Consider the following 15293-nt stretch of genomic DNA (forward strand, 5'->3'; position numbering starts at 1 on the left):
GAGTTAATGGCATGCCAGAATTTTTGTGAATTATTTGAATATTTCCTTTGAGCGCTAAGAAAATAATTTTGTTTGTTTATTTTGGATTCAGCCTTGGCCTTGTTTCTAAGCTGTTGATAGTATTGCCTGGAGCTAGGGGTTTTGTCAGTTTTCCAGATTTTTCCAGGCTTTATCTCTAGCTTTTAGTAAGGCTCTGATGTCCCTATTTAGCCAGAGTGCATAGCTGGCTTTAACTCTGATCTTTCTGCTGGGAGTTAGACTGTTAAGGATGTTAGAGAAAATAGTATTGAAGTCGTCTACTGCCTTGTCTAACCCAAGTGTCCGTAGTGGTTCCCAGTTGCAGTGGCTTAGGACAGTATTTAGGTATCGTGGGGTGAGGTTACGGTCATCTCCTACGAATTTGTAGACTACTGGTTTGGTGTGATTGGAATGTTTGTGGAGTAGGAAGGTGGGGAGATGATCACTTAGGTCATCTGGGAGACAGCTTGCTGTACAGTTTTGTTTGAGATAGTTGGTTAGTGTCCAGTCTAGTATGGGGTGAGGTTACGGTCATCTCCTACGAATTTGTAGACTACTGGTTTGGTGTGATTGGAATGTTTGTGGAGTAGGAAGGTGGGGAGATGATCACTTAGGTCATTTGGGAGACAGCCTACTGTACAGTTTTGTTTGAGATAGTTGGTTAGTGTCCAGTCCAGTATGGGGTGAGGTTACGGTCATCTCCTACGAATTTGTAGACTACTGGTTTGGTGTGATTGGAATGTTTGTGGAGTAGGAAGGTGGGGAGATGATCACTTAGGTCATTTGGGAGACAGCCTACTGTACAGTTTTGTTTGAGATAGTTGGTTAGTGTCCAGTCCAGTATGGGGTGAGGTTACGGTCATCTCCTACGAATTTGTAGACTACTGGTTTGGTGTGATTGGAATGTTTGTGGAGTAAGAAGGTGGGGAGGTGATCACTTAGGTCATCTGGGAGACAGCGTACTGTACAGTTTTGTTTGGGATAGTTGGTTAGTGTCCAGTCCAGTATGGATTCGCTCTTTGTTTTCTCATCTATTCTAGTTGGTTCTTTGATTAGTTGAGAGAACCCATATAGATTTATATGTGTAGAAGGGCTGCTGGAGTTACAGGCTGCCAGTCAGTATTAAGACCTCCTAGAAGGATTGTTTCCTGAGGTAGATTGTCCTTTGTCCATAGATTAGTAATAGGCTAAGTGCCCTTGTGAGTCATTTTAAGCCTAGACAATTATCCCTTGTGAGACTCAAACCCTGCACCTTGTGTTTGTAAGGCAAACATCTCAGCCATTAGGCCACCATCCCATTGTAGGTCCAGTGTAGGATGTCTTCTATTATGAGTGAGTTGTTGCCTGGAGGTATGTAGCAGCATATTATATTGATCTTCTTGGTGTTTCTTATGGATAGGAACACACACACACTCACTCACTCACACCAAGTTGGCTGGAGTGAGATTAGAACCCCTATCTATCTAGTCTTATACACTAGAGCTCACAGTACTTATCATACAAGCCAGAGGTTACGTCTATTCTTTATGTGATTGCAGGCATAGTACTTGTGGATTACACAAACTAGGCTTGTGCTGCACAGCATGTGTGGCCTGCAGAGAGATATTGCTTCATACTGTTATCTTCACTAGTCTCCTAGCAGTGAGATAACTGTTATTATCCTGGTGTACAGTTAACAGTATGGCCATATGTGGCTGACTGCAGTTAGACAGGCAAACATGTGGCCAGGGACATTGTGCCCTGTCCATTGGTGCATTAACAACATTATACATTACACCACCTGCTCACTGTGTCTGTCTACATGATGACATCCAGCAGGCACAGGAGTCTGTAGGTGAGTGGATTATGTACTGCTGCTCCCTTAGTTTGGTTCCTTTGAGTAACTGTATGGATGTGTAAGTGCAGATTTACTCACCATTAATAGCGTACGTGGGGACAATATATATATCTACATAATATATCTGTCTATAACAGGGATGTTTCTAAAAAAAGTAGCTGTGTGTGTATATGTATGTGTGTTATGTAGCTATATGTGGAGAATCTATGCATCATTGCAATATATATAGCTATATATCGGCATATATATTTGACGGTACATAGCAATAGATACTCTAATCATATGAGAGAGAGATAGGGACAAACGGATATGTATGTGTCTGTATGTACAGACATATTTACACACTGCAGGTCATTTTGATAATGAGGCAAAAGAATTGTGCTCATTTTAACTAAGTGTAGGAGCATGCCCAGTGGGACTTGGGGGCAGGACTATAGGGTTGGGAGGGTGGCCTAATGGTTAAGGTGTTTGCCTTACAAACACAAGATGCAGGGTTTGAGTCTCACAAGGGATAATTGGCTAGGCTTACAAGGGCAGTTAGCCTAGTACTAACCTATGACTGTCAGTAGTTACAAGGTGACTCCAAGCCAGACCTACCTGTACTCCAGGCCTGGATTTTGTGTATTGCAGATATTGCCAGCTGCACCCGTTTCTGTAGTACTGTACTTCCTTCAAATTGTCCACAGAATTTCCCAACTGTCTGCTGTACTTAATATGTGACCGAGGTTCATACTGTTACTCCACACACAGACTGTCACAGTCTGCATACCTCTCAACTCTACAGATTTTCACAGAATGTCAAGAATTTTGCCTCATATTTCTGGTCTGTTATTCATACATTTGTTGTGTTCTGGTAAATTATTGTAAATTGAAGTCACTGAATAATACTAACTACAGACAAACATTTGAATGTCGGACTTTATATCCTCCAGATATTCTGTAATAATGCAACCTGATTTCATGCTAGCAACTTTCTAGGTTAACTGGAACAATCTGTACTGTCTTGTCTCTATTTTGGGGCCTTTGTCCCCCCCATTCTTCCTGGCTTGGTCCAGATTTCTTGTACCAACAGACTGAGAGGTATGACAGTCTGTGGAAATGCCAGTATACTAATACCTCACATGCAAAAGCTGTGCATATTTACAGATTCGAACCATCAACACCATTACTCATATTAACATCCCTAGCCTACTGAGCCACATAGGCTGACAGACAGAGATGTGTTGCTCCTCACACAATCAACAGCATACATATGTACATTGTTATCCCTGCGTTACATGAGATGCACACTGTGTGACTGGGTTCTATCTCACAGCCCTGAGATTGCCTGGTCTGCTGATATACCATTGCTGACTTAGCGTTACAGCATTTGCATGGGAATACTGATGTGTTGGGGGTGGGGGAAGAAAAGCACATAATCTGCAGGCAAAGACAGTAGTGCAAATATCATGTGCTCCCATTGTTTAACATCTCCCTTGACTGCTGTAGTGAGCATTCCAATCATGAGACCTAGTGAATATTAAGGAACACATACTACTGGACTGGGTACCTATAGTCCCATGTGGATGTTACATTTCTCCAAATAGCCCACCACATTCTCTTGCATACATGCAGCAGGTCCATACATACAATACCATATTATAGTATTCCTTACAAGTGGTGCTCAAGTGAGTGACTTACCTTAAGAATGCAGCAGTTGACAGAACTGTAGTTCACAGCTGACTGATGCATGCACTACACAGCCAATACATGATTAGGTACAGGTTGTGTGGGTTGCCTGGTATCATTTTTAACATATGTATGCGTGTTGGAGTAAGGTGTCAGTCCCTAGGGCCCTAGGCTGTCAGTGCACGTGCTATGTGCTGTCCCTTAGCCAAAGCCAGAGAATACTGGGCACTCCTAAGTCTGCTTACAGGGACATTACACCAGGGGATTCCACCTCTGAATCCTGTGGCTGTGGTGACCTAGGCACTGGTGGGGGGCCGTGTATTCCTTCTTTTTGGTGATCCTGATGCAGCTGTTTCCGCAGTACCATACTGTATAACATGGAACATACTGTGAATATCTGTGTATATGAGGCTGGAGAGTACTGCAGGGCTCCACCAGATATATCGATGTACCAGAACAGCGACTTCAGAAGCCCAAACACACGCTATCTGATGTTCCTAGTTTGTGCATGTGCCTCATTATGGCGTTCTTCCATGGGTGTGTGTGCACTTCTGATAGGTGTCATCATCCATGGTTCCAGTGCGTAGCCAGCATCCCCCAGTAAATGGCCGTGTGGGATGTTGCCCCTAGCAGACATCTGGTACAGCTGTGAAGCATGCCAGATATGGGAGTCGTGATAATTGCCAGGGCTGCTAGCACACACATTCATGATAATGCCCTGTTCATTGCACATGACCTGGCAGTTGATGGAATGGTACCCCCCCCCTTAAGGTTGGCACAGATTTTACCCCCCTCACTGGGTGGTGCCTTGACGTGTACATGAGTGCAATCTATGGCACCCAGTACCTTAGGGTAGTGTGCTACATGGTAGACGTGCTGCATATTGCTGGATCTTGCCTCAGGGTTGAAGGGAAAAAAAATGTGCTCACTGGCATGTGGTAGCATGGCATCCAGGAAACGGAGTACCCCAGATGTTGATGCCTGTGAGACCCCCATCATGTCCCCAGTTGGTCTTTGGAAGATACCTGTGGCTATTATCTTAATGGATACACATACCTTTGTTTCCACTGGGATGGGTTTCCCTCTGTCTGCTCTGGGTCTGAGTTGAGGGTGGCAGAGCTCAGTGAGTTCTTATAGTATGTCCCTGTCCACCCTGTAGCATTCTACAATCCCCAGCTCATGTAGCTCCTGGAAGGTTACCCTGGGTATAAAACACACTTTTTCTCTGTCTAGACCTATTGTCACAGCAGCACTGACTTCATAGCACATACAGATGTAGCAGACCTGCAGCAGCCCCTAGCATTCTTTCAGTTAAAATTCCAAAGTTTGCACTCCAAAGGTGCAGAGTATGGGGGAAAAATATCAGACTGTTGGGTGCATGAATACTTTACAGTGCTCTGTTGTAGTTGCTGACTGTGTGATTGGCTACGCATGATGCATTCTACCTGTCTAGTATATCATTAACTTCATTTAATGGCCCTAGTTTAAGTTAAACAGGGGTCAAACCAGATTAAAATGTCACTGCCTTTTAGATACACTAAGCACAGTGGCGCACCACAAACAGAGCTTAGCACTTAATGTACACACCCTCCATACTTCCAGGCACAGCACAGCACAGCACAGCACAGCAGAGTGTCGCAAAAACACATGGAAATGTGCATCCTGTAGGTAAAGAAAGCTTTGCACTTAAGTGTACAGAGCCCCCCAGACTTCCATACTCAGGGTGGCGGCGTGCTAAGTAAACAGGTGCAGCTAAGCTCAAATCGGCTTAGAAGTAATTGGACACACCCTCCCTTGATGTCAGCTACTTCTTGTATGGACACCAACACGGTTCTGTGCCTACATGGAGGGGATATGCAGACATGGATACCCACCTGTGCTACTCAGTAACTCCACCTCATTTGCACAGGGATCCGTGCTAAGACCCTGGAAACAACATGGTTCAAAGCCCTACCACATTAGCAACAGCACCAATACACAACTGCAGATACTCCACGCAGGGTCCTGCAATACATTTCTGTCACATATTACTACTTTTGTTTATCCAATTTTTTTTTTTAATAAGGCATGCTTGCATACTGCAGGGTGCTGCACAAACATCCATAGATAATTAAAAAGTTAAACTTATCTTTTATTTTTTCAGACAAGCGGTGGATAGTTTCACTCAGTATCTGTATGTGCTACGCCATTTCTGTGTATCTACCTACATTTTTATAGCCCCTTTTGTCTGTCTACATTCCTGTACACAGACATTTTCCGTGTACATTATGGACACTGACACAGGGTCTGCAGAGCTGCCTATCTGCTTGCTGGATTGCTCTACCTGATTTATTTGCATGGAATTCACCTGCTTATGAGGTGATTTACATGCCATGGATGATTTTGTGTTGGTGCATGTGTGCACACTGCCCACCTGTGTTTACTGAATCTAAAACCTGTTTACTTTCATGCAAGCAGTGTGGCATGATGCCTACATGGAAAATGAAACCATGTAGGCTTTATTAATATTGCTCTTGGTGTTAGTGACTAACTTCAGTTTAAGGCCTATCTATAAAGCAGGCTTACATCAGAGTTGGGCTCTGTGCGTTTCATCACCTGGTCCATCTGATCAGAAATATGTCTGCAAGTAAGACCAGCGAAGCTCATCAATAATAGTTATAAAAACAATAAAAATGGCACACTGTTTTAAACATAAAAAATGAGCATAGTGAGGGCAGCTCCACTGGTATCTGAACAAGACACTTTCAGCTTAAAAAATCAATTCTCTTTAAATGTCTGCTGCTGGACAGTACGTCTAATGACCATATCACTGTGAAAAAAAATCTTGGACAAAGCTGGATTCAGAAAAACTTCCCTGAATCTATGTTTGGAAAACATCCAGCCAACAGTGAATATACACCAGCAATTTGCAAGTACAAAAGATGACTACAAAAACAGTTTAAGAATAAAACTAAAAGGGTTAGTGAGAGATGCACTTTGCCACATGATGGCTTAGTGCAATTGTACAAGGTCCAAGTCACCAAAAGATTCAGTCAAAGCAGACTGTAGGAATGACAGAAAATGTAGTTTAAATATATCATATACTTGTCTAATATTTCAAACTTGCTGGAGCTGCACAAAGCAAATGCAATACCTGATCTATGTACATGTAGTTGTGAGAGATGGTGATTTTTCTGGTTATATCACGGAATAAAGCAGTACAAGGAGAATTAAGTACACTTAAGTTGTGAACTCCCACTACGTAGCTACACACAGGAAACAGTTTCACATGCAAAACATTCAGTAACTCACCTACAGGCATACAGCATGTTTGACATAAAAGTGACAGGGTTAGTGCTACGAGATGTATCCATCACATATACCACCACTGTAGGGAAAGACGAAGCCTGCAAAAATAATTTTTTTTTTTAATTTTCTTGTTTCAATTTACCATACAAACATATATAAGCTGCAAAACTAATAGAATATTTAACAAAACTAACAAATTTCAAGTCTCTCAAAAGCAGAAGTGATACTGTCAAACTCCAAAGATCCCATTTTCAAAAGATGTTCTGCATATCTTTGATTCTAAGACAACTGTTGGATGGTAGGCCATCTCTAGGATCCTCAGAAACAAAGCTTTACAGGATGGCAGAAATGAAACCTGCTCTAGCCTTGGAGACATTGCCTAGATTATAGTGTTTTGTAAAAGTGTGCCCAGAGTTCCACGAGGCTGTAGGACTCCCTTGAAGATAGCAGTGGTAGTTGCCCCGTAACAGGCAGAGTTGGCTTTAATGTGAACAGGTGGAGTTTTTCATGGTAAGAGTAACCGAACTTAATGCAGCTGGCTATCCATTTGGAAATGGTTTATCTGGAGACAGCCCGGCTCTGTTTACCCGTCTGTGAAAGCCACCAGTAATTGCACTTCTCTATTAGGGTTTTTTGCTCTGTCTAGATAGTACTTGATTTATTACCTGTATACATTTAGGGAATGAAGAAAGTACAGTTGTGCAAAATCTTACCCTAACATTAGATGGCCTTTTCACTGTTGCAGTATTCTTTACTAAAGGATTCCCTGCAACAGGTAGCCCAACATCCAGCCAGTATACCAAAGCATGAAAAACAAGTAAAAGAAGCTACGACAGCCACTCAATGGTAAAAATAAAATTTAATGTGCAAAGCTGTCAAGTAAAAAAAAAAAAAAAAACTTTAAAAACAGTTCAATAATCTATTTATATATACACACACACACACACACATATATACATATATGTGTGCATATGTGTGTATATATATATATATATATATATATATATATATACATACATGTACATACACAAATATATATACATACACAAATATATACACACACACACACACACACACAGACACACAAAATATATCACATGCCAGCAACAATCAATTCCGCAACTGAATCAATGAAATATATAATATATTTAAAATCATACAGCCTAGAACAAATGAACTTTGCATCATTTTTAAAACTGGTTTTACACTATTCATGGTATTAAGACCAGGTATATGGTCAGCCCTAAAATAATTACCCACTTATATTCAATAATTTTAGTGGATGTAGCCAATCACCTCCTTGTTCATTTTGCAAATCCTTTGTATAATTATAAATTTAAAACCATGTTCATCACCATTTAGTACAACATATCTACATAAAGCAAATATATAGCAAAAAAGATGAAACCACAGCATGGAAAAATTGCATAAATGATTTATTCCAAAAGATAAGTGCTTTCATGTCTCACTGACACTTCTACAGATAAATCATTTATGCAACTTTTCTGTGCCATGGTTTCTTCTTTTTTGCTATATGTTTGCTGTTCTTGTGTACTAGAGGATATCTTAACCATTGTCGGGCTGCTTATCTGTTGGATGTTTATATAAAGCATTCACTTCTACTCTTCTTATATCAGATAAATGTGAACATATTCTTTCCTTCAACTTACAATTGGTTTTACGCACAAAAACTAGTACATTTCACACAACTGGCAAGATATAATAAATTCTCAGTATTACAAGTTGGAGAAGTTTTAAATATAAATTCTTTTTTACTAATAGGATGTACAAAACTAATATTTATATGAGTAGGTAAAATCTTTGTAATACTTTCTGCTTCAAGTTACCTTTGAGTACCAGCGATTTTAGCATCCAACTCTTTGAATGTAAGTGGATTAATTATTTTAGGGTTGATCATATACCTTGTCTTAATACCATGAATAGTATAAACCAAAGTTCATTTTAAAAAGTTCCAGGCTATATCACTTTAAATATATTACAGATTTAACGGATTTAATTATGTAATTGATTAATGGATTATTGCTGGCATGTGTACATATTATACAACGATAACACACCAAAAGAATTTATTCCATAAAGCTTTCGGGTCTACACCCTTCATCAGTACAAAGCAATAACATTACTACAACATTTAAATAGGAGAGATCATATAGTCACATGCTTCAGCCCATCCCACCACTTAATAATCAGCCAAATCTTAAAAAGACAATACATCATTTAAAATCATACTAAAATTCTATCTAACTATAATATTACAAAATATAATACTTAATCAATAAATCAGTATTTAAATACCATACTAAAATATCTTACAATTATATTGCATGGACATGCAATATAATTGTAAGATATTTTAGTATGGTATTTAAATACTGATTTATTGATTAAGTATTATATTTTGTAATATTATAGTTAGATAGAATTTTAGTATGATTTTTAAATGATGTATTGTAGTTAGATAGAATTTTAGTATGATTTTTAAATGATGTATTGTCTTTTTAAGATTTGGCTGATTATTAAGTGGTGGGATGGGCTGAAGCATGTGACTATATGATCTCTCCTATTTAAATGTTGTAGTAATGTTATTGCTTTGTACTGATGAAAAGTGTAGACCCGAAAGCTTTATGGAATAAATTCTTTTGGTGTGTTATCGTTGTGTACTATATGCAGTTGGCAGTAGCACCATTGTTTTATTGAGTTCGAGTTACTGTGGTGTATACTGTCTGCACCTGTTCGTTAAGGAGAGCTTCAGCCTTGGTGGATGTGATATTTAGTTGGAAGTTTGGAAGTTTTATCTAGGATTAATCCAGTGTTTTTGCAGTTATACCATGGAAGTGGTAAGACAAGAATCAAATGACTCAATTAAGAAATTATTGAGACCAAGAAAATCCTTTACTGAAAGTAATTTTTGATACAGTTCCTGAACAGCAAATAATGAAGTAAAAGAATTTAAGGAGCAGCTTTTGTCTTTGGAGAAGAAAGTACAGACTTATAAGCAGCTTCAGTGGCAGAGGCTGAGTTTTCAGGCATATTTGGAGTTGGGTATTGTGCCAAGAGGTTTAAGAATATTAAAAATGCCCTCTTATGGCAATACCTATAATGAACTGTTGATGCAATGGCAGCAGTCAAATCTCAAATTAAGTGCAGACTATATGAAGTTAATGAACACTTTCTTTGAACCAGTAGAAAATAAACTCATAGAAGAAATTGAGCTGCTGGAATATAAAATCACAAATATGTCCTGTTTTAATGATTCATTGGACTTTTTGACCCGTATTCAAGCTTTAGATACGAAGCTGCAGCAGAGGAAAAAGAATAAACTGCAGAGAGATATGTATGATTTTAAGAAAATCACATTTTCTCTTGGCCGAGAGAAGAGTATGGTACTTCATTTCAATAAAGAATGCAGCGCCCTGTTAATGATAATAACAACAAGCAGTCGAATCTTTTAGATCAACTTGATACCTTCGAGCAGCAGGGGAGAGTAACGGGGCCTGATGCACATAAGAATAATCATATAGCAGCAACTGTCGTGGCTAATACCAGTCCTGCTCCTTTAAATGACAAAGAGAATGAAGCACGTGAATTACCATTAACTGATGGTGAGACTGACGTCAGAAAAAATGACGCTGTGTGCCCGAAAACGAGAACCAACATGGTGCCGAGTGGTATGGACATGAGCAAAAGAGCGTCGCAAAGGGAAATAACATCTTTTTCCCCTTTTCACCTGAAACAACCAGAGAAGGTTGTTTTACAGATACAACAGAAGGATTCTTATTCAGCTCTACAGCAGCAGCAACAGAATGCGTCTGGGAAGAGAAAAAACAGCAGTCCACTGGTACACAGCAAATTAAGCAGACGATAAGGAAATTTGCTAAAGGTACTCTGAATTTGTCAACAACTGAGCTAACGGATGCTCAACTTTCACTTTTGAGTAAAGGTCTTAAATTTATCCCCAATATGAGGGATAGTATAGTTCAAGCAATACTGGATTTAAAAATGTTTTTACGCAGTGTTAGTCTTAAATTAATATTTAAAAATGATGAGTCCCATGCACCAATATGCAAGAGACTGAGTGTATTTATGCCTATACTATGCCCTGTACTAATCGCTTTCTCTAATATAGTTGAACGTGAGTCACGTTCATACTATAAAGGAAATGTAGCCAATAAAAAAATATATAATATAACTTATTTAGAATATCTAGCTCTGAAAGAACGGCAAACTGATGATAAAATAATAATTAAACAAGCGGATAAAGGGGGAGCAGTTATTGTCATGGAAAAGGACTTTTACCTTAAGAAGTTTAATGAAATGTTGAATGATGTTTATACTTTCAAAAAAATTACATATATGGAAGTACAGAAAGTAATTGCTGAGGTAAACATGGCAATTTACGAGCTACAATTAGTAAATGATTTGAGCTTAGAATTGTTTAATTATCTGAGTGTTCCCTGTCCAAGAATACCTCAAATTTATGGTATTCCAAAAATACATAAAGATGTTATTAATCCACCCCTAAGACCTATTGTCTCTGGTGGCGGATGGATAACAGAACCTATTTCAAAATATCTTCAGAATGTGTTGGGGCAATATATTTGCATCTGTAGTACTGTATTAAAAGATACAAGTGATTTTTTGAATAGTCTTTATGTATGGCAGTTAGATTATGACGTAGATTAATACATTATGGTCACTTTAGATATTACTTCACTGTTTACAGTTATACCTAATGTTTATGGAATTAATGCAATACGGAATTTTTTAAACAGTGAAGTGAGAATGTATGGAAGGGAAATTGAAACTATATGTGCCCTTTTGGAAGTGGTCCTAACGCACAATGTTTTCATTTTTGATGGGAATTTGTTCTTGCAGCTCACGGGTGTTGCAATGGGAACACCAGTTGCAAACACCTACGCTAATTTGGTGTTACATGAATGGGAGAAAAAAGTGATATTAAATAAAAACAATCATCTTAATGAAAAAGTGGTATTTTATAAAAGGTTTGTGGATGATTGTTTTTTATTATGGAAAGGCTCCCGTACAGAGTTAGAAAGTTATATACAATATTTAAATAAGTCAACTGATTTTTTAAAATTTAAAATGGAGTCGTCTTATGAAGGTATAAATTTTTTAGATGTAACCCTGTTCAAGAATAATAACAAATTTGAGTCAAAAGTGTATAGAAAGGAAGTAGATGCGTTGAGGTATATAAGTAAAGACAGCATGCATGCCCCCCATATATTTAGAGGAGTTTTGAAAGCACAGTTTACTAGATTAAGTAGGCTTAATACAGATGAAAGTATATTTAGTGAATAGGTTAAAATTATGGCTCAAGAGAGTTTGAGAATAGTGGCTATTCGAAACAACTAATTAATAAAGCGGTTGAGGAAGTGAAAAGGGAGAGGCAGACTCAATTTAAACCAGTCTTGCAGGGAGGTATGACAATGCATGGAGATGGCCCACATGAAGATGTGAAGACAGTTAGATATTTAACAACTTATAACTTAAATACGCGTGGAGTGAGCACTATACTAGAGAAGAACTGGCCCATTTCATTAGCTATGTCTGAAGTTAGATCTATAGTGGGGGACAAACCTAGTTTTGGATTTAGAAGTGCCAAAACATTAAAACGAAAATTATGTTATAAAGATTTCCGAGAAAAGACTAAGACCAAAGACAGGATAATAGGCACAAGGAATTGTTACAACTGTTCTTGTTGTAATGACCTATATGAAGGAGAGAATATCTTTAAACACCCCACTAATGATGAAGTATTCACATTGATAACAATGACCACTTGTAATGAGGAAAGAGTAGTCTATCTGGCTACATGCACATTATGTGTAACTTTCTACGTGGGCAAAACTATTAGAAAATTAAAAGAGAGAATAACTGAGCATAAATCGGAGATTAGGAGGAAAGTATTGACAAATGCTTTGAGTAAACACGTTATAGATAAAGGCGAAAAGCATGTTTTTAGATTTAGGGTATTGGCTACAGTAGATATTAGTTTAAGGAAGGGGGATATTAATAATTGTTTAGAATTAAAAGAATTAGAATGGATTATTAGACTTCAGGCAGATGTGTTCCCTGGTCTAAACAATGCCATCAGTCTAAAGCCCCTATTAGTAAAGAGGCAAAGGAAAAGATTATGAAATACATATAATGCATAAAGTATATGTTTATGTAATAATTATGAAATGTTGTGTAAAAAGTGTACAATGGTACTTATATGTATGTGTGTATATGATGGTGGTTAGCTTTCATATATGTTTTTTTATATATGTTTTATGTATGTTTTTTATGTTTATATGTGTATTTATATATTATAATACACTATAACCCCATGCAATATAATTGTAAGATATTTTAGTATGGTATTTAAATACTGATTTATTGATTAAGGATTATATTTTGTAATATTATAGTTAGATAGAATTTTAGTATGATTTTAAATTATGTATTGTCTTTTTAAGATATGGCTGATTATTAAGTGGTGGGATGGGCTGAAGCATGCGACTATATGATCTCTCCTATTTAAATGTTGTAGTAATGTTATTGCTTTGTACTGAAGGGTGTAGACCCGAAAGCTTTATGGAATAAATTATTTTGGTGTGTTATTGTTGTGTACTATATGCAGTTGGCAGTAGCACCATTGTTTTATTGAGATGCGTACATATTATATAAGCAAGAGAAACAATGGTCCAAAACCGTTAAACTCTTTTTCAGTATACTGTTAAAACAGACAAGCTGTAATGCATCTATATATATATATATATATATATATATATATATATATATATATATATATATATATCACATGCCAGCCAATAAAAACAACACAGATCATCACATGGTATAAAAGCCTATAATCTTAAAATCAAATGTGATTAATTCATATAACAAAATATCAATTTGAAGTTAAATCACATAAGAGTGTTTCTCTTTTAATAGTGGTTTTAAACTATTAGTGACATTAAGTCCTAGTGAGTGATCAGCCCAAAAATAATTTATCCATTTATATTCCTCTAGCTCTGTTTTATTAGCAAGGTCGCTACCTCTATTCCCTAGTGTGACTCGAGATAAAACATGAAATTTAAAGCTATTCTGCATACAATTCATCATATGCTTTGCCAAGGCATTAGTTAGCACACTTCTAATTATCAGAGAGATGTGAGGAAATTCTTTTAACTTTTGGTTGGTCTTTCCAATATAGAATGCCTCGCAGGCTATACAGTTCGCTAAATAGACCACATCCTGGGCATTACATGTTGCATACTCTCTAAAGAAACATTTTTTATAAGTATGCAGATGTATAAAATCATTAGATTTACTTATGTATCTACAGAAATTACAACTATACCATGGGACAGTTGATCTTAAACAGCCCTTTCCTGCTACAATGGTTTTGTGAAAGAGCTAGAAGCTATTGGCTCAGATTTTAGGATAAGATGCTATGATACAAAATTGACTGAGAATGATAAATATGTAGTTAGGAAAGAAAGAATTTCATTTCAAACTAAAAATTCTGAACCTACTACGACCAAAAGAAATAGAGGGGGACCTATTAGATATATAATGAAATATAATAGGTGCACATTCCAGATAAGATCTGTGATACAGAAGTACTGGACTATACTTAAATCTGATACAGAGTTAAGTAAATTACAGGAGAAAGACCTCAGTTCACCTATAACAGAGAAAGGAACCTAAAGCAGTTTCTATGTTACAAAGACTTGACTGAAGATAAACCTAAAATATCAGGAAAGGACTATTTAAGATCTACTGTCCCATGTTTAGTTGTAATTTCCGTAGATACTGTGGATATGAAAGGTTTACACACCCCTGTTAAAATGCCAGGTTTTGTGAAATAAAAAAATGAGACCACAATAAATCATTTCAAAACTTTTCCCACCTTTTATGTGATCTATAACCTGTACAATTCAACTGAAAAACAAATATGTTAGGGGGAAAAATATAAAAAATGAAAAATGTACTTTGTTGAAGCACCTTTTGATTTAATTACAACATTCATTCTTCTTGGGTAGAAGTCTATCAGAATGGTACATCTTGACGTCACAATATTTGCCCACTCTTTCTTGCAAAAGCACTCTTAAGTCTGTCAGATTGCAAAGGCATCTCTTGTGTACAGCCCTCTTCAGATCACCACACAGATTTTCTATTGGATTTAGGTGTGGGCTTTGGCTGGGACATTCCAAAACTTTAATTTTCTTCTTTGTGAAGCCATTCTTTTGTTGATTTGGATGTACCTATGATTGGGATCATTGTCATGTTGAAAGGTGAAATTCCTCAATCTTCAGCTTTCTGGCAGACGCCTGAAGGTTTTGGGCCAAAAATGACTGGTATCTGGAACTGTTCATAATTCCCTCCACCTTGAATAAAGCCCCAGCTCCAGCTGAAGAAAAGCAACCCCAAAGCATGATACTGCCACCACCAT

At 37.5% G+C, this 15293-nt stretch overlaps 1 protein-coding gene across 1 annotated transcript in view; it reads right to left on the reverse strand.

The window, feature by feature from the left end:
* The window catches only part of GPN1 (GPN-loop GTPase 1), a 423847-nt gene that overhangs the window by 270030 nt on the left and 138524 nt on the right, over window positions 1-15293 (reverse strand). The window contains exon 7 of the mRNA XM_044062376.1: window positions 6815-6909. Coding sequence (XP_043918311.1) covers window positions 6815-6909 — 95 coding nt within the window. The remainder of the gene's footprint in view (window positions 1-6814; window positions 6910-15293) is intronic.

Source organism: Protopterus annectens, chromosome 2.part1 (assembly GCF_019279795.1).
Source record: "Protopterus annectens isolate FY-2018-M chromosome 2.part1, PAN1.0, whole genome shotgun sequence".
In the NCBI taxonomy this organism is placed as follows: domain Eukaryota; kingdom Metazoa; phylum Chordata; order Ceratodontiformes; family Protopteridae; genus Protopterus; species Protopterus annectens.